This window comes from Peromyscus eremicus, chromosome 8a (genome assembly GCF_949786415.1).
Source record: "Peromyscus eremicus chromosome 8a, PerEre_H2_v1, whole genome shotgun sequence".
NCBI classification, from domain to species: domain Eukaryota; kingdom Metazoa; phylum Chordata; class Mammalia; order Rodentia; family Cricetidae; genus Peromyscus; species Peromyscus eremicus.
The window spans coordinates 36481045-36499005 of NC_081423.1; the positions used below are offsets into that span (position 1 = coordinate 36481045).

The following is a 17961-nucleotide window of genomic DNA, read 5'->3' on the forward strand; positions in this document are numbered from 1 at the left end:
CAGTGATTACTTAGAATTTCAGGGCTTTTAGCTTTGTGTTCTGTTTGGAGATTGTCTTAGAGTTTCTGTTGCTGTGAAGAGACAGCATGGCCATAGCAGCTCTTATAAGGAAAACATTTCATTGAGGTGGTGGCTTACAGTTCAGAGGTTCAGTTCATTATCATGGCAGGGAGCATGGCAGTGTGCAGGCAGACATGGTCTGGAGAAGTAGCTGAGAGTCCTACATCTTTCAGGCAACAGGAAGTCGACTGAGACACTGGTATCTTGAACATAGGAAACCTCAAAGCCCACCCCCACAGTGACACACTTCCACCAACAAGGCCATACCCACTCAAATAAGCCACACCTTCTAATAGTTCCACTCCCTATGAGCTTATGGGGCAAGTACATTCATATTACTACAGAGACTGAATTTTTTTGTTTGCTTGTTTGGTTGGTTGGTTGGTTTTTTTGAGTCAAGGTTTCTCTGTGTAATTGCCCTGGTTGTCTTGGAACTCATTCCATAGACCAGGCCGGCCTCTGCCTCTGAAATTCAGTTGATCTGTTTTTGTGTGTATCTGATTTGTTACAATAAGAATTCTCTGCTGAATACAAAGTCATTAGGATTTGGCACTGTTTTCTTTAGTCTTCACATTAACTTCATTCCTGTGGCTGTGGCTCTTGGTTGTCCTGACACAATTTGTTGAAAAGGTTATTTCTTCATTGAGTGATCTTGGCACCCTCTTTGAAAAATAGTTGGCTTCTTTTTAACAGCAGCTAAAAAGTTTTGTTTTGTTTTGATTTGATTTTTTTAGAGACAGGGTTTTGCTATGTAGCTTTAGAGCTTGTCCTGGAACTTGCTCTGTAGACCAGTATATTTTAGCTTTCTTATTATTTGGGTTGCTTTTTTTCCCAGAAATTTGAAGGAAGATTATGTTTTTTGTTTTTTTTTTTTAGTTTTAGTTTTTCGAGACAGGGTTTCTCTGTGTAGCTTTGCGCCTTTCCTGGAACTCACTTGGTAGCCCAGGCCGGCCTTGAACTCACAGAGATCCGCCTGGCTCTGCCTCCCGAGTGCTGGGATTAAAGGCGTGCCACCGCCCGGCAATTATGCTTATTTTTTTTTTTTTTTTTTTTTGGTTTTTCGAGACAAGGTTTCTCTGTGTAGCTTTGCGCCTTTCCTGGAACTCACTTGGTAGCCCAGGCTGGCCTCGAACTCACAGAGATCCGCCTGGCTCTGCCTCCCGAGTGCTGGGATTAAAGGCGTGCGCCACCACCGCCCGGCGATTATGCTTATTTTTAAGTAGACTTTATATGAGTCTGTGTATAATTTGACATTATATCTTTTTTTTTTTTTGGTTTTTCGAGACAGGGTTTCTCTGTTGAGCTTTGCGCCTTTCCTGGAACTCGCTTTGGAGACCAGGCTGGCCTCGAACTCACAGGGATCCGCCTGGCTCTGCCTCCTTAGTGCTGGGATTACAGGCGTGCGCCACCACCGCCCGGCTTGACATTATATCTTATAGTGCAAACTTAACCTGGAAAAACACACTTTCTACATGAAGTTATTTGGAAAGTTATGTTTCTGGTTTGCTAAAGCTTCTCTAATGCCATGTTCTATACTATTGTAGAGCTTTAAAAAAGTATGTGCTGGATGTTGGGGAGGCAGAGGAAGGAAGACCTCTGAATTTGAGGGTAGCTTGGTCTACATAGAATTTCAGATCAGCCAGAGCTACATAGTGAGACCCTATTTGAAAAGAACAGCAAACAAACCAATAATAAAAAGACGTATGTGACAGTGTTTTCTTCACAATGCTAATGGTCTGTAAGATACTAGGGACAGAAGGTGGGAAGGGAGTAGAGTGGCATGGAACACCCTTGTGGAGGCTTTATTTTTTAATAGAGAAGTAGTAGATTTTTAATGTATTATAGATTACACAGCTATTTTTTTTATCTAGTATGCTTTTTTTTTTAAGACAGGCTCTCATGTAGCACAGGTTATCCTTGAACTCATTATGTAACTGAGGATGCCCTTCAATTTCCAGTGTTCTAGCCTCTACCTCCAAAGTTCTGGCATTACAGTTATGAGCCACAGTACTTGGTTTATGGGGTTTGAAGGATTTAACCCAGGGTTCATGTATCTAGACAAGTACTCTATCAACTGAGCTAAATCCCTAGCTCTTTTTTCAAATTAAGCCTTTTCTTTCCTCTTTTGGGTACTGGGGATTGAACCCAGGACCTTGAGTATAGTAAATGAGTGCTGTCTACTACTTATTCCCACCTGTAGTCCAAGCATTTTCTCAGGAACAAGAATAAAAAATTTATTTTTGTTTAAAAGTATGTGTGTGTGGTATATGCAAGTGCCCAAGAAAACTATGAGATGTCATGTCCCTTAGAACTGAAGTTACAGGGAGTTGTGATCCCTCAGTATGGATGGGTGCCAAGAACTGAACTCAATCCTCAGCAAGAGCTTGCTCTTAACACTGAGACATCTTTCTAGCCCCAAGACCAAGAGTCTTGAAGTTATTTGAACTCTGTAGGTCTCTGAATTAGATTATGAGTATCATAGGTGCTGCTAAAAAAAAAAAAAAAAAAACCTGGAGACTCTTGAGTAGCTTTGTATTATTTCTGTAAGCTCTGGTAAAGTCTGTTGTTTAGATGCAGCCATTCCATTCTTTCAGTATTTTCTCTTTCATATATGTTGAAGCATTTTTATCACTTGGAGCTTTTCTCAACTAATGGATCTTTCTCTGGTGCCATTATTTTGTATAATTTTATGTTCCTTTCTCTTAGGAGTCTCAGCAGTCTAACTTTGGCCCTGGAGAACAAAGTAAGTATTTGTTTTCTTGCTGGTTTTCAAATTAGCCTATTTATTGGGCCTTTTTTTAATATAGCCATGCCTTATAGTATGTTTAATTTTTTTACATGTCTTACTCTGATTTTATGACCTGATAAAAAAATAAGCTGAGCTTAGTCTTAAGAAAACTCAAGAACTATAAGTCATTAAAAATCAAAATAAGCTGGGCATGGTGGCACATGCCTTTAGTCCCTCCTTGTACTTAGGAGGCAGAAGCAGGAGGATCTCTGTGAGTTTAAGGCCAACCTGGTTTACAGAGTGAACTTCAGGCTAGCCAGGCCTATGTAGAGAGAGACCTTATCTCAAAAAACAAACAAAAAATCAAAATTACTTATTTGAACTAATAGTTGAAATTTCATAAAATCAGTTTGGTGGACGCCTCACAAAGTCAAGAGCCGTTCTGTCTTTCCACTTCCTTCATGGTACTGGTTTTGTGGTGGTAAAACCGAAGGCAAAGTGGTTATGTTAGCACTACCACAGGCTCTTTATGCATTCCCTATTCATTCTTCCTGAGTCTTCTGATCTGGAGAGAAAGCCTGGTGTCCTCTGCAGCCTCACGGTCACCTCCATTCTTCACTTCTCAGAGCTCTTGTGGAAGATGGCTGCAGAGAATATATGTGGAAACAAGAAATGTGCAGCTTGATAGTGCTGAGGTCAGGGCCAGTGCGGGTGTTTGAGTGGTGCCATGTATTCTGGCACAGAAAAGGAATTCTATGAACAACAGTCTATTAGATAGATTTATGCTGGCCTAAGAGTATTCTGAAAGATACAAACAAGATTGTTTTTTACCTTTTGCTAGTTGGGTGTGTGTGTGTGTGTGTGTGTGTGTGTGTGTGTGTGTGTGTGTGTGTGATTTTAATGCAAGAGATAAAACAAGAATTTATCTGTTTGTCTACAGAGCGAGTTCCAGGACAGCCAGAGCTGTTTCACAGAGAAACCATGTCTCAGGGGGAAAAAAAAAAAAAGCTCCTCTGTTTATATATTTATCATGTGTGTAGAAGGCATGGGAATGCCACAGTATACATGTGGAGGTCACAAGACAACTTATAGCAGTCAAACTTTAAATCTGTATGTCTATTTAGTTCTACCTTACGGCTGTCGTTCTGGGTCAAAGGGACGGTGGTTTTTGAAGCCGGGTTTCACTGTGTACTCAGAGACCCTTCTGCCTCTATCTCTGGACTGCTAGGATTAAAGGCATTCGTCACCACACCCATCTTTGACATATTGATACATCAAAAATAGCTAGCTATAAACCAAAAGTTTTTCGATAGTCTCTTAAAACTGTCTCCTCCTTATTTTTACTCCACCTTCATTTACTTCCCCAGTGTTTAATTATGGCAAATGGGATCATAAACTTCATCTTTTTTTAAAATTGATTTTAATTGTATTTTTCACTGGATTTATTTTTATTTATTTTTTTGGGGCGAGGGGTCCTGACCCTCAGGGATGAACTCCTCAGGGTATGGGTCTCCAGCTGTGCTAGTCATTAGTTGGCCATTCCCACAATTTCTTTTTTTTTTTTTTTCGAGACAGGGTTTCTCTGTGTAGCTTTGCACCTTTCCTGGGACTCACTTGGTAGCCCAGGCTGGCCTCAAACTCACAGAGATCCACCTGGCTCTGCCTCCCAAGTGCTGGGATTAAAGGCGTGCGCCACCACCGCCCGGCCATTCCCACAATTTCTGCACCATCTTTACCCCAATACTGAATTTATTTTAAATGTTTATCAGTATGAATTCTAGTTTTCTCTTGTAATATTAAACCATGTTACATGAAATAATTACAGTTATTTAATTAGCCTTCTACTAATGGACATGTAGTTTATTTCCTAGCTTTTGTTGTTAAAGCTGTGCTATTATAATGCTGGATGTGGTGACACACACACTTAGAACCCTGACTTTAGGGCAGCTGAGACAGAAAGATTGCAAGTTCAAGGCCGGTCCAGGCTCTGCATTATGAATTTGGGCCAGCCTGGGCTGGGTAGTGAGACCCTGTCTTCAAAAAAATATCAGTAAAGCCATATTATTATTAATATCATGTTTCTATGTATGTGTGAGCATTCCTCCAGATACTGGGTAGATTCCTTTCATTGAACTAGATCAGTAGCAGGATAGTTACAGTATTGATAAGATAATGTGAGCACATTACCTTCTAAAATGGCTGTGGAAGATCATTGCTTATGAGAATGCCTGTGTCTCCTGTCCACTATGTGTAATGTATTTATTTTGATTTATATTTTTGAAGATACACATTTTGTATAGACATTTTATAATCTAAATAACCAATTACAGTTGCTCACTTCTATATCTTTTTGTTTTAGAAAGATACAATGCTTCTGCTAAAACATCAAATGGGCACCAGTCAAAATCGTAAGTTTATTGTTTAATGGGTGTTTTTTTTTTCCTAGAAGTTATCTGTAATAGCTGGATATTTTAAATGCTAGAAATATTACTCTTTTGTTTTTTAAAAATTTAAATTAACCATTTATTTTGTATGTGTATATGTATGCATATGGAAGTCAGAGGTCAACTTGTGGGAGTCATTCTCTGGTCTAGGCTTAAGTTCAGGTTGTTGGGCATAGTAGTAAGCCCCTTTACCCATGGAGCCATTTCACTGAACTCTGTTTGGTTTTCAGTGTGAAACCAGAGGCCTTGTGCATTGAACTGCATACATCCCCATCTAGAAACACTAATGTTTTATGACATACATAAGCTAACTTTATCTGTAAAGGGCCAGAGAGCGTATTGTAGATTTTGTGTCCTAAGTGCTCAGTTTTGTCATTACAGTATAAAAGCTGTACAGACCACAGACATGGCTGTGCTCCATCTAATAATACTACCTTTGTTGTTTTTGTTTTTTGATACCAAGTCTCATGGTGTCTAGGCTGTCCTCAAACTCACCATATGTATTCAAGGATGACATGAACTTGATCCTCTTGCCTCTACTTCTCAAGTATTCAGATTATATATAGGCAAGTGTCATTATACCTGGGTTTTCTCTTTTTTGTGGTGATAGAGATCCAGGTTATTTCACATGCTAGTCAAGTACTGTACCACTGAGCAATATCTCCAGTCAAATAAAAATTTATTTACAAGACAGTAGTGGAAAACTGGTTATGGAAATACTTGTCTATAATCCCAGCATTCCCAAAGACTGAGTCAGGGGGATTGCCATGAGTTTAAAGCCAACCAGGACTACAAAAGCAAATTTGACCAATCTGGGCTATATGTAGTAATACCTTTCTTCAAAACAACAAAAACAACAAGCATCTCAACAAACAAAAGGAAAAGAAAAAACAGTAGTGGCCTAAGTTTGCCATGCAGGCCGTGGTTTGCCCACCTCTATTCTGAGTTCATAGTTTGTGTGTGAGTGTGTGTGTGTGTGTCCTGTTTTTTGAGACAGGGTTTCTCTGTGTATCCCTAGCTGTCCTGAAACTCACTCTATAGACTAAACTGCCTTGAACTCTTCCTGCCTCTGCTTCATGAGTGCTGGATTAAAGGCGTGCACCAGCACTGCACATTTAATAAAAAAAAAAATTATGTTAAAGATAGGATTCTTCTTAGTAAACCTTCCATTTAGCCACCGAATGCAACATCATTTCTAATATTTTGAAGTTTTCATATTTTTATTATATTTTGTAGGTAGAATCAGAAGTATGTATCACAGTGGGGGTAGGTGTATTAGATGATAATAAATTACATCTAGAGTGTGAACACCTGAATCTTTAGAGTAACAGTTTAAGTCAGTGATTAGAACAAAGTTCCAAAGAAACAGCAATTATGTGGCTTCCTGTACCACAGCCACAGACCACAGCACTAACCTCAGCCTAATAGCTTCTTCATGTAACAAAAGGAGGACTGAGAAGGAACTACATGAACAAAAACAACTTCCATACACTGCTGAGAAACTCACTATGTCTTTGTTATCATATCTTTATGCCAAAAACTAATAATGCTTGTCTGCTCCATATGGGCATACCACTTTGGTTGCTGAGGAAACAAAAACATGCTGAACCTAGAGAGGTGTCGTAAAGGCTTTGACATACTTACATATGTAAACAGGTTCATTGAGCTGCCATTATTAAATCATAAGGGCTGAGAGAATTCAGAGGAAGTCCATTTTCCTTACTGGATCAGTCATAGAGATATGCTAAGCCCTTGTTCAAAGAAAACTTTTTTAAAATTCCATTTACTGAACTAATTTTAAACCACTTCTCATATTACATAGTCATCTGGTTACTTATTACAGGTGATTTTGTGTGTGTGTGTGTGTGTGTGTGTGTGTGTGTGTGTGTGTATTTTGAATTTGGGGGTCAGATTTAGAAATGCAGATTAGCCTTTGAGGGAAGAGTACAAGTAGTTACTGCTGTGAAAGAAGACTTCTTCCTACTGATTGGAGACTCACAACACTTTAAAAAGAAAGGTAATGAGGAAGTAAATATTTTCTAGGTACAGATCTCCCAAACTTTATGTTAATTTTTTCTTCATGAAAAAAAAAAACCACAGAATGTTTTGTGTTGCTCAGATTTTTAAATCTAATGATTTTGGACTTAAGGAAAACAAATCTTTGGTTTACTTTAAAAAAAATTGTAGAAATTGTCAGCTTATTGTATTTATATATTTTAATTCAATTTGAATTTTGATGAAGGAAGATTTAGAACTTGGATTTAAAAATTTGTACACAGCCATTTCTTACCCCAAACTCTAATGCTGGTGTCACTTGTCTTCATAGCAAGACATTGTGAACCAGAACTTTTTCAGTTAGCCACTTGCCAGCAGTCACTCAGCTCTTTGTCTTCATGGACCATTGGAGACAAGGGAGGAGTTGCTTGATGCTTCCATTCTCTCTTGCTTCTCCTTAGGACTCATATCTGGTAGATTACGCTTTAGTAACTGTTTTAGTATCCATGCATGTGTCCAATGAGAGGGTAGATCACGCTTTAGTAACTGTTTTAGTATCCATGCCTGTGTCCAGTGAGAGGGGAGATCACCCTTTAGTAACTGTTTTAGTATCCATGCCTGTGTCCAGTGAGAGGGGAGATCACCCTTTAGTAACTGTTTTAGTATCCATGCCTGTGTCCAGTGAGAGGGGAGATCCCGCTTTAGTAACTGTGTTAGTATTCCTGCGTGTGTCCAATGAGAGGGGAGATCCCGCTTTAGTAACTGTTTTAGTATCCATGCCTGTGTCCAAAGAGAGGGGAGATCACGCTTTAGTAACTGTTTTAGTATCCATGCCTGTGTCCAGTGAGAGGGGAGATCACGCTTTAGTAACTGTTTTAGTATTCCTGCGTGTGTCCAATGAGAGACAAGTTTGTTGTAGCAGGAGTGATGTGAGAGTTGAACTAGAAAAGGAAGTGAGCGTGTTACTCGTAGAGGCAGCAGCTTTGTTCCTGCGTTGCCCACTGCTCTCTTTGCAGAACTGCTCTCTTTGCAGAACGCTACAGTTTGCTTTCTTAATTTTTGTTTTTGTTTTTTTGAAACAAAGTTTCTTTGTGTAGCCCTGGCTGTCCTGGAATTCTTTCTATAGGCCAGGTTGGCCTAGAACTCAGGAGATCCACCTGCCTCTGCCTCCAGAGTGCTGGGATTAAAGGCATGTGCACCATTGCCTAGCTTAAAAAAAATTTTTTTTTTAATGCATGGAAAGTTTAGGTTATAAAAGTGGATAATTTCTTCCTTTTTTTTTTTTTTTTTTTTGGTTTTTCAAAACAGAGTTTCTCTGTGTAACTGCCCTGGCTGTCCTGGAACTCACTTTGTAGACCAGGCTGGCCTCGAACTCACATAGATCTACCTGCCTCTGCCTCCCAAGTGCTGGGGTTAAAGGCATGCACCACCACCACCTGGCTTAAGTTTTTTACTAGAATGTGAGCAAATCTAAACAGGATAAAGACATTGTGTGCATGTGTATTTCAATTAAATTTTTGGCTAACACAATGATTAGTCCTAGAATTATGGTAAATACTTAGTACTCTGGCCTGCTGTGATTAATGCTCCTTTCTGCCTTTTCCCTCTAGTATGTTAAAAGATGACTTAAAACTAAGCAGCAGTGAAGACAGTGATGGGGAACAGGTGTGTCCACTATACAGTCTGTCTGTCAGTCCTTTATACTTGCTGTTTCATTGTGTCTTAGTTTTTAAGATCAGTACATTTTCCTGTAAGTTTTCTTATACTGGATGTTTGTAGTCTTCTGTAATGTCTTTAAGCTTCCTTTTTTTTTTTTTTAAATTGACTTTTCTTTAACATTTATTATGGACCAGAACATACTTTTGAAGCAGGAGGTTACTTACAAGAAATATTTTCAAAAGTTTTTAAAAAATGATTTTATTTATTTATTTTTAATACAAATGGGTCCCTTGGAACTGGAGTTACAGATGGTTATGAGCACCATGTAGGTTCTGGGATCTTCTGCAAGAGTACCTGCAGGCAGTGCTCTTAAATGATGAGCCATCTCTCCAGCCCCCCATTTTTTAAGTCTTATCCTAGAGATTTTTTTTTTTTGTAGTAGTAGTACTACTGGAGACTGAGGTAGGCAAGCACTACTTCTTTAAGTAAACACAGGATCCTGGTTCATTATTGTTTGTGGTGCTTTGGTTATTGGTTTTGTTTTGAGGCAGTGTTTCATCAAGTGGCCTGGGCTGGCCTCAGTCTCATGATCCTGCTGCTTCCACCTTTTGAGTGCTGTGATGGACTGGGTTTTGTTTTTTTAATTACTCTATTAAGTAAACATTAATTCATGTGTTAGAGAAGCCAGTTTTTCTTTTTTGAGTTCAGACATTCATATTATTTGTCATTTCACAGATTTCTTATGCTTTACTTTTAGGATTGTGATAAGACAATGCCAAGGAGTACACCAGGAAGGTAGAGATCCTTTTATTTTGTGGTCTTGTTTTGATGGCTGAGATTGGTTTGATTTAACATTGTGGTGGTATCATAAGTGGCCTTATAAATAATGTTGGCTATGATGGTGATTGTATAGTTCTATAAATTAACTAAAATTCATTAAATTATGTACTCAGACTGGGTGAATTTTAAGGTATGTTAAAAGTGAGTATTATTAGGTGAGTGATATATCAGAAACTTTTGGGGGATGTCTATTTGTAGAAGTTTTGGGTTCTTTTAAATGTAACAGTGTGGGCACACTTTGTTACTCAGGTTGGTTGTCAGGTTTGGGTGAGTTTTTGTTGCCATTGTAAAGGAAACTTTTATCATTTCTATTTTATCTCCTTCAGTAACTCTGAACCTTCACATCATAATAGTGAGGGAGCAGATAACTCCAGGGATGACTCGAGCAGCCACAGTGGATCTGAAAGCAGCTCTGGCTCCGACTCAGAGAGTGAAAGTAGCTCCAGTGACAGTGAGGCAAATGAGCCTTCACAGAACGCATCTCCTGAGGTGAGAGGGGAGGGCTGCTTCCATAGCCCTCAAGCCTTTTCATGATATCCGCTCAGCCCATCACTACATATTCTGATCAAAGGCAGTGGAACCATGTATCTATCTTATAGAAAACCTAAACCATTTTTGTTCTCCTTATTTAAAAAAATTTGGGGTTGGGGATTTAGCTGAGTGGTAGAGCGCTGGCCCTGGATTCAGTTCTCACCCCCCCCCCCAAAAAAAAACCACAACTTTTAAAAATTAGGATTTAGTCCTTCCTTTTGCCCCTTAACAGGAAATTTATGTTATGTAGTTACTGTGAATAAAGTGAGTCTCACATTGTATAATTGTTCTGTAGATTGATAAGGTGCAACTGAAAGTCTCTCCTGGTACCAACATCATTTTTACTTTCTAGAATTAAATCAATTGCAATACTGCCTTTCAAATTGAACTTCTTACTGTAATATTGGTTATTTAAAGGCCATTTGTAATAAGCTGTTCATGGTAGCTCTACCTGTAATCTAGCACTCAGGAGGCCAAGTGATTAGAGATAATAGTATTTTACCTGTGCTTTAATCCTGGCAGAAACTGGGCAAACAAATGCTTGTTACATTAAGCATTGTTCTTTTTCCTCTTACTTGACTTTATAAAGTGGGGGGACTTCAATATTGGGGGGAAAAACCTACATTTATATATTTCTCTGTTTGTTTGTTTTTTTCCAGCCTGAACCACCACCAACGAACAAGTGGCAACTTGATAATTGGTTGAACAAAGTGAACCCACATAAAGTGTCCCCAGCTTCTTCTGTAGACAGTAATGTCCCATCATCTCAAGCCTACAAAAAAGAAGGCCGAGAACAGGGTGCTGGGAATAACTACACTGATCCTGGAGGACCAAAAGAAACAAGTTCTGCTACTCCAGGACGAGACTCTAAAACCATCCAAAAGGGATCAGAAAGTGGACGCGGGAGGCAAAAGTCTCCTGCACAGAGTGACAGCACCACACAGAGGAGAACTGTAGGCAAAAAACAACCCAAAAAGGCTGAGAAGTCAGCTGCTGAAGAGCCCCGTGGAGGCCTGAAGATAGAAAGTGAAACCCCTGTAGACATGGCCACCAGCATGCCCTCCAGCCGGCACAAAGCAGCCACCAAGGGCTCGAGGAAACCCAACATCAAAAAGGAGTCGAAATCCTCTCCTCGACCTATAGCAGAGAAAAAGAAATACAAATCATCAAGTAAATCCTCCCAGAAATCTAGGGAAATCATAGACACAGATACCTCGTCTTCAGATTCAGATGAGAGTGAGAGCCCCCCTCCTTCCTCACAGACTCCCAAGTACCCCGAAAGCAATAGGACTCCTGTCAAGCCCTCCTCCGTGGAGGAAGAAGATAGCTTTTTTCGGCAGCGAATGTTCTCTCCTATGGAGGAGAAGGAGCTCCTTTCCCCACTCAGTGAGCCCGATGACAGGTACCCACTTATTGTGAAGATTGACCTGAATCTCTTGACTAGAATACCAGGAAAGCCTTACAAAGAAACAGACCCACCCAAGGGGGAAAAGAAAAATGTGCCAGAAAAACACGGGAGAGAGGTACAGAAGCAAACCTCAGAAAAGGCTTCCAGCAAAGGCAAGAGGAAACACAAGGTATGTAAGGGGTTGTGGTTCCTTTTTTTTTTTTTTTTTTTAATAATTTTGTTCCCACTTTCCATGTCCTTAAACATCTTGATATTAAAACACTAGCTATTTTTTAAAAATTTTTGTTTATGTGTGTCTGTGAGTATATGCTGTGTGTGTGTGTGTCTGTCTGTCTGTCTGTCTGTGTCTGTTTCTGTGTGTGTATATATACTCATGCTTGTGTATCTTCCTTTGGAGGCCAGTAGAGGGTGTCAAATTCCCTGGAGCCAGTTACAGCTAGTTGTGAGCTGCCTGACATTGATGGTTACTAGGATCCAAACTTTGGTCCTGCTAGAAGAGTAGCAAGTGCCCTTAACTGCTGAGCCATCTCTCTATCCCCAAGTACTTGCTGTTTTGCCTTTACATTAATCACTGTGGCTCTTAATTATAGTGTGTGTGTGTGTGCGTGCGTGCGCGCACATGTATACTACAGTACATATGTGGAAGCCAGAGAACAGCTTCTGGGAGTCAATTCTTTCTTTCTATCATGTGGATCCCAGGGATTGAGCTCAGGTTGTCAGACTTCACCCACTGAGATAACTTGCCAGCCCTGTTTGTTCATTTTTAGATACCAGTATCTGAAATGCTATGGAAATATAGTTTGTCCATCTTGAGCTGTAAGGAAAAATAGTGACTGAGCACAAGGCCTCATTGCCTCATTGAGACTATATATATGGATCAATTTCTCTGTGCTCTGTCTTCTTGAGTAAAGCAGGATGATTTTTTAAATAGTCAGGATCTCTAGGCAGAGTATATGGTGGCCAGGTTAAAAGTGAGGCTAGTCTGGGTACTGAAGGCTTAAAAAAAAAAAAAAAAAAGGCAAGGCTAGGACTAACATCGAACCCTGGAGTAAGAATGTAATATATGTGTCCTCTTCTGTCTTACACTCAGGTCAAGCCATACTACTTTATTACTGGCCTAATGTGAGTAAAACTGACTCACTAATTTTGTGACATGTACACCCTTGAGAATGTATACACACCTATGCGCCTAGCTTTTTTTCCATTAACACGGGTCAGAACTGAGAACATTCCCTGTGGCTCAGTGGCAGAGCTATTGCTAATCATGTGTGAAGCCCTGGATGCAGTCCAACATAGGAAGGAAGTTGTTGGCACATAGCCCACTCTCATCCCTCAAATTTAAAGACAAAGCATGGTATATAAGATCAGCTTTATATAGAGCCTATATATATGTATGTGCACCATATTGTGCCTAGTACCCAAGGAGGTCAGAACAGGGTGTTAGATCCCCTGGAACTTGAGTTAGAGATGATTGAACCACTATGTAGGTGCTTAGAACCCAGATCCTCTACAAAAGCAGCCAGTGGCTTTTAACCACTGAGACATCTTTCCAACCATTCCCCAAGAATTAGGATTTTTGAAATGTTATTTTGGTAAAGTGTCGGTGCAGTTCCTGGAGGCTATGCTGATAATACTGGGAGGAGACCCAGTCACTGGTAAGCAGTTGGTAGGTGACTTTTTCTCATGTTTTTATTTATCTGAATTTAATCTGTTGGTGTCAAGCAGACTTCTATTACAGTAGAGGTAGAATATTTGTTTGCATTCCTGTTGCTTACTACTTGCAGCAAGAGGAAAACTTAGATTTACCTATGGAAGTAACATCAACAGCAGTTAGGCTTTCCACTTGTGATTCGGCCAACAAGTTTTTCAGAGATGATGGGGCGTAGCTGTTAGCAAGTAGCAGTACATTCATGTGCTGATGAAATTGTAGAGTTGGAACTTCCATGCAGTGCTAGTAGAACTGGGAGATGCAGCTGCTTTGGAACACAGTTGGCAGTTTCTCAAAAAAGCTGAATATACAGGTACCTTATGATCTACCAATTGTAGGCCCAGGTACCTGTCCGAGAAAGTAATGGAAATATAAACTCAAAACTATTACTATAGTGCTCATAGCCATATCTGAATGATCAGTTAATCAAAAATTGGTTATTAACTGATGAATAAATAAAATATATTATAGCTATATAATACAATACTGTCCAGCCATAAATTATATGAATCATTAAAAGAGTATGTTAAAAAAGGATCCAGGTATCAAAGACCGCATTATATGATTCCGCTTATTTGTGAGGTCTAGTAAGACTAAATGTGCAGATTAAAGATAATCAGGGCCTTGGAGAAGAAGAAATTGTGAACTGACTACTGACACGAATGACTTTGAGGGATGATAAAAATGTTCTAAAATTGCTTATGATGATGACTGTATAATTCTGAGTAACTAAATGCCAGAGAATTATATACTTTTTGTTGTTGTTGTTTTTTGTTTTATTCAAGATGGGGTTTCTCCTGTAGCTTTGAAGCCTGTCCTGGATCTCGCTCTGTAGACCAGGCTGGCTCATACTCACAGAGATCTGCCTGGTTCTGCCTCCCATGCTGGGATTAAAGTTGTGTGCCACTGCCGCCTAGCAGAATTATATACTTTTAAAGGGTGGATTTTATGGTTTGTGAGTTATATCTTAATTACATTTCTGTGAATCTGTCTGCTTCTAGAATTATAACATAAAAGAGATACCATCTAAGACTTTAGGGAAATCTGTTAATAGTGTTTAGGCTGTGTGGATCTAAAATAGGACACCCTTCTCATGCTACTGTTTCTGTTTTTGTCCAGAATGATGATGATAACCGAGCCAGTGAGAGCAAAAAACCCAAAATGGAGGACAAGAACTCATCAGGCCACAAGCCATCCAGCAACAGAGAGTATGTCCCCAAATCATGTTGCATGCTAGTATAGGCTATTTGTTGTTGGGTACTTTTTGACATACTTCAGAGTATTCTTTTTAATGACCAAATGTCATATATATATGCACATGCAGAAGTAGTAGGAGCTTTGCTTTTAGCTAATAGCTATGGGAAGCATTTACTCTCTTCTTTTTTATAGTGAGATAAGAATATATCCTAGTTAGGTTACTATTGCTATGATGAAACACCATGATCAAAAAACAACTTGAGGAGGAAAGAATTTATTTGGCTTATGCTTCTTTATCTCCTCAACTGTTTTATCACTTAAAGAAGTCGGGACAGGGACTCAAACAGGACAGGAACCTGGAGACAGAACTGATGCAGAGACCATGGAGGGGTGCTGCTAACTGGCTTGCTTGCTCTCCATGGCTTGCTCTGACTGCTTTCTAACCAGAACCACCAGCCCAGACATCATTACAATGGTCTGGGCCCTCCCATATCAACCACTAATTAAGAAAATTCTCTATAGGGCTAGTCCAAACTTATGGAAGCATTTTCTCAATTGAGGTTCCCATCTCTCAAATGATTCTTGCCTGTGTCAGGTTGCCATAAAACTAGCCAGCACAGAATATTTATTGTGTGGCAGGTTGTTCAGGCCCTGGGCATGATTGTAGAAAAGAGAACATAAGTAAATAGGGCAGGTGGAGGAAGAAACCAGATAACTACTTTATGGAATTTGCAGTCTTTTTGTTTTTGCAATCATATGGAGAATGCCTTTGCAAATTTGTCCTAAAGGCTGGTAAAATAGGTGGAAAAATCCTTCACTCCCATATCACTCTGCAGAAATGAGGGCATTTGTTTTGTTTGACAGGTCATCTAAGCAGAGTAGTACAAAAGAAAAGGATTTGCTACCTTCACCTGCTGGGCCTGTTCCTTCAAAAGATTCAAAACCAGAGCATGGCTCTCGAAAGAGGACTGTCAGTCAGTCATCTTCCTTAAAATCCAGCAGTACCAACAACAAGGAGAATAGTGGCAGCAGCAAGAATAGTTCCTCCACTTCAAAGCAGAAGAAGACTGAAGGGAAGGTTTCCAGCAGTTCCAAAGAGGCCAAGGTATGGTGCTAGGGTTTGAGCCTTTGAAAATCCCCCTGCCATGTCTTCTTCAGGGTTGTAAACGTCTCATTAAGGTTAGAGGCCTGTTTTGTTTTGTTTTTTAAAAAGGTGTTTTTAAAATGAGTGTGTGAGTGTGTGCACGTGCGTGTGCATGTGCGTGTGTGGACAGCTTTCAGGAATTAGTTCGCATATTTCATCATGTTGATGTAGGCTCTCTCTACTGCTGCTGCAGTGCTGTATACCCCAGGTTAGCTGGGCTGGAATTTCTGGGCCATTTTCCTCTATAGGAGTAGGCAGAGCTGCAGATTGTGCCGCCACATCTGGCTTTTTTTTTTTCTTTTTTTTTTTGAGGTAGGGTCTCACCATGTAGCTAGCCTTAGCTGGCCTGGCCTGGAACTTAAAGAAATCCACTTGCCTCTGCTTTTTGAATGCGGGACTAAAAGTGTGCTACCTCACCTGGCTTCAAATGGTCGTCTTTAACATAGCAATGGTATAGTTGAATAGTCTTGGTATTTATTGATGAAGATTTGGTCCAAGAAGGTTTTTCAAAGCTGTTCTTTCATAGACCTCAATCTGTTTATGATATTATCTTTATTTTTTTTTCTTAAAACAGCATCTCACTATGTATCCTAACATAGATGTGAAAAAAACCTGATCCAACTGTCACAGTCTCCCAAATGACCAGGTTGTTCATATGCTTTCTAAGCTGTTCTGGTCAAGAGCAAGTTCATGACATTACAGTATTAAAGTGAAAATTAAGAAAATATTTAAGTTTTTAAAAATATAATCTGCTGGATTATTGTTTGAGTAAACAAAAATTTGGAAATCAACTAGACAGGCTGTTAAATGCATTAATTAAAGATTTAAGTTTAAGCGCAGGAGAGATGGCTCAGTGGTTAAGAGCACCAGCTGCTCTTTCAGAAGACCTACGTTCAGTCCCAGCATCCACATGGCAGTTTACAATTGTCTTTAACTCCAGTTCCAGGGGATCTGACACCAATGCATATAAACTAAAATTAATTATTAAAAAAAATTTTAAATTTAAGTCACATTATGAGCTTTTTAATCTGAGTTGTACAGATGGATTTCTTTCTAAATAAGCACCCTATTTCTTTAGTAACTTGGGGAGCTCACCCAGCACCCAAGGACACTGACTGTTCTGTTGCCCTCCTTCACTGTTCCTGTTTTTACCTGCTTACCAGCTTTTTATCCATTTCTCATCTTTTGAATACAGGATTTTGAGGCTTCCACACCAATTTCTTAAATTAGTGCTTTTTCAAAAAGGACATTCATTTAGCTCACGTTCATCTGGCTTCTTGTGTGTCTATAGGAAGAGGTCACTATCTTTATAAAGGAGGCTTCCTTCAGTAACTTTGTCCTTGAAAGCAGGAATTTGTATGTCTTAATGATTTTGCCAGTGTTTAATTTATTGAGAAATTAGGAAATACTTTTGTTGAATATGTTGGATCATACTTGGTTTTTGTTTTATTTTGTATATGAGACCAGTCTCATCATAGAATTCAGGCTGACCTGGGAGTTGATCTTGCCTCAGCCTCCTAAATTCTGGGACTATAGACATGTTTACTCTCACTTTACCTTTTACTTTATTTGGGTTTTTTGTTTGGTTGGTTGGTTTTGTTTTTTTGTTTTTTTTGTTTTTTTGTTTGTTTGTTTGTTTGTTTGTTTGTTTTTCGAGACAGAGTTTCTCTGTGTAGCTTTGTGTTTTTCCTGTATCTCACTCTGTAGACCAGGCTGGCCTTGAACTCACAAAGATCCACCTGCCTCTGCCTCCCAAGTGCTGGAATTAAAGGCGTGCTCCACCAACGCCCAGCTGTATTTTGTTTTTTTGGGGGGGGTTGTCTTTTTTTTTTTTTTTTTTTTTTTTGAGACAGGGTTTCTCTGTGTAATAGACCTGGCTGTCCTGGAACTCTCTTTGTAGACTAGGCTGGCAGAGATCCACCTGTCTCTTCCTCCCAAATGCTGGGATTAAAGATGTGCCCCACCACTGCCTGGCTACTTTATTATTTTTGACAAAATATAAAACAGGCCCTTACTAGTTTGATAAGTTTTTACAACATTTAACAGTTATTAAAGTTGTTAATATTAGTCTTGACAGTTTATAATTCAGGCAATTATGTATATGTTTGTTGAAGAAAAATCTGAAATTCAGAAAATATGCTAGTGTTAGATCCTCTTTTAAAAAAAAACCTACTTGATGTTGTTACTGTCAACCAAAGAAAAATTAGACAATATAAAAAATCCAGAGTTACAGATTTTTATAAATAA

General features: G+C 39.3%; 1 protein-coding gene across 1 annotated transcript in view; it reads left to right on the forward strand.

Moving 5' to 3' along the window:
* Positions 1-17961, forward strand: part of Aff4 (ALF transcription elongation factor 4) — a 70764-nt gene that overhangs the window by 40510 nt on the left and 12293 nt on the right. Inside the window, exons 6-13 of the mRNA XM_059270541.1 lie at positions 2767-2803; positions 5148-5196; positions 8838-8892; positions 9644-9681; positions 10053-10215; positions 10917-11834; positions 14493-14581; positions 15435-15675. Of these exons, the coding sequence (XP_059126524.1) occupies positions 2767-2803; positions 5148-5196; positions 8838-8892; positions 9644-9681; positions 10053-10215; positions 10917-11834; positions 14493-14581; positions 15435-15675 (1590 nt within the window). The remainder of the gene's footprint in view (positions 1-2766; positions 2804-5147; positions 5197-8837; positions 8893-9643; positions 9682-10052; positions 10216-10916; positions 11835-14492; positions 14582-15434; positions 15676-17961) is intronic.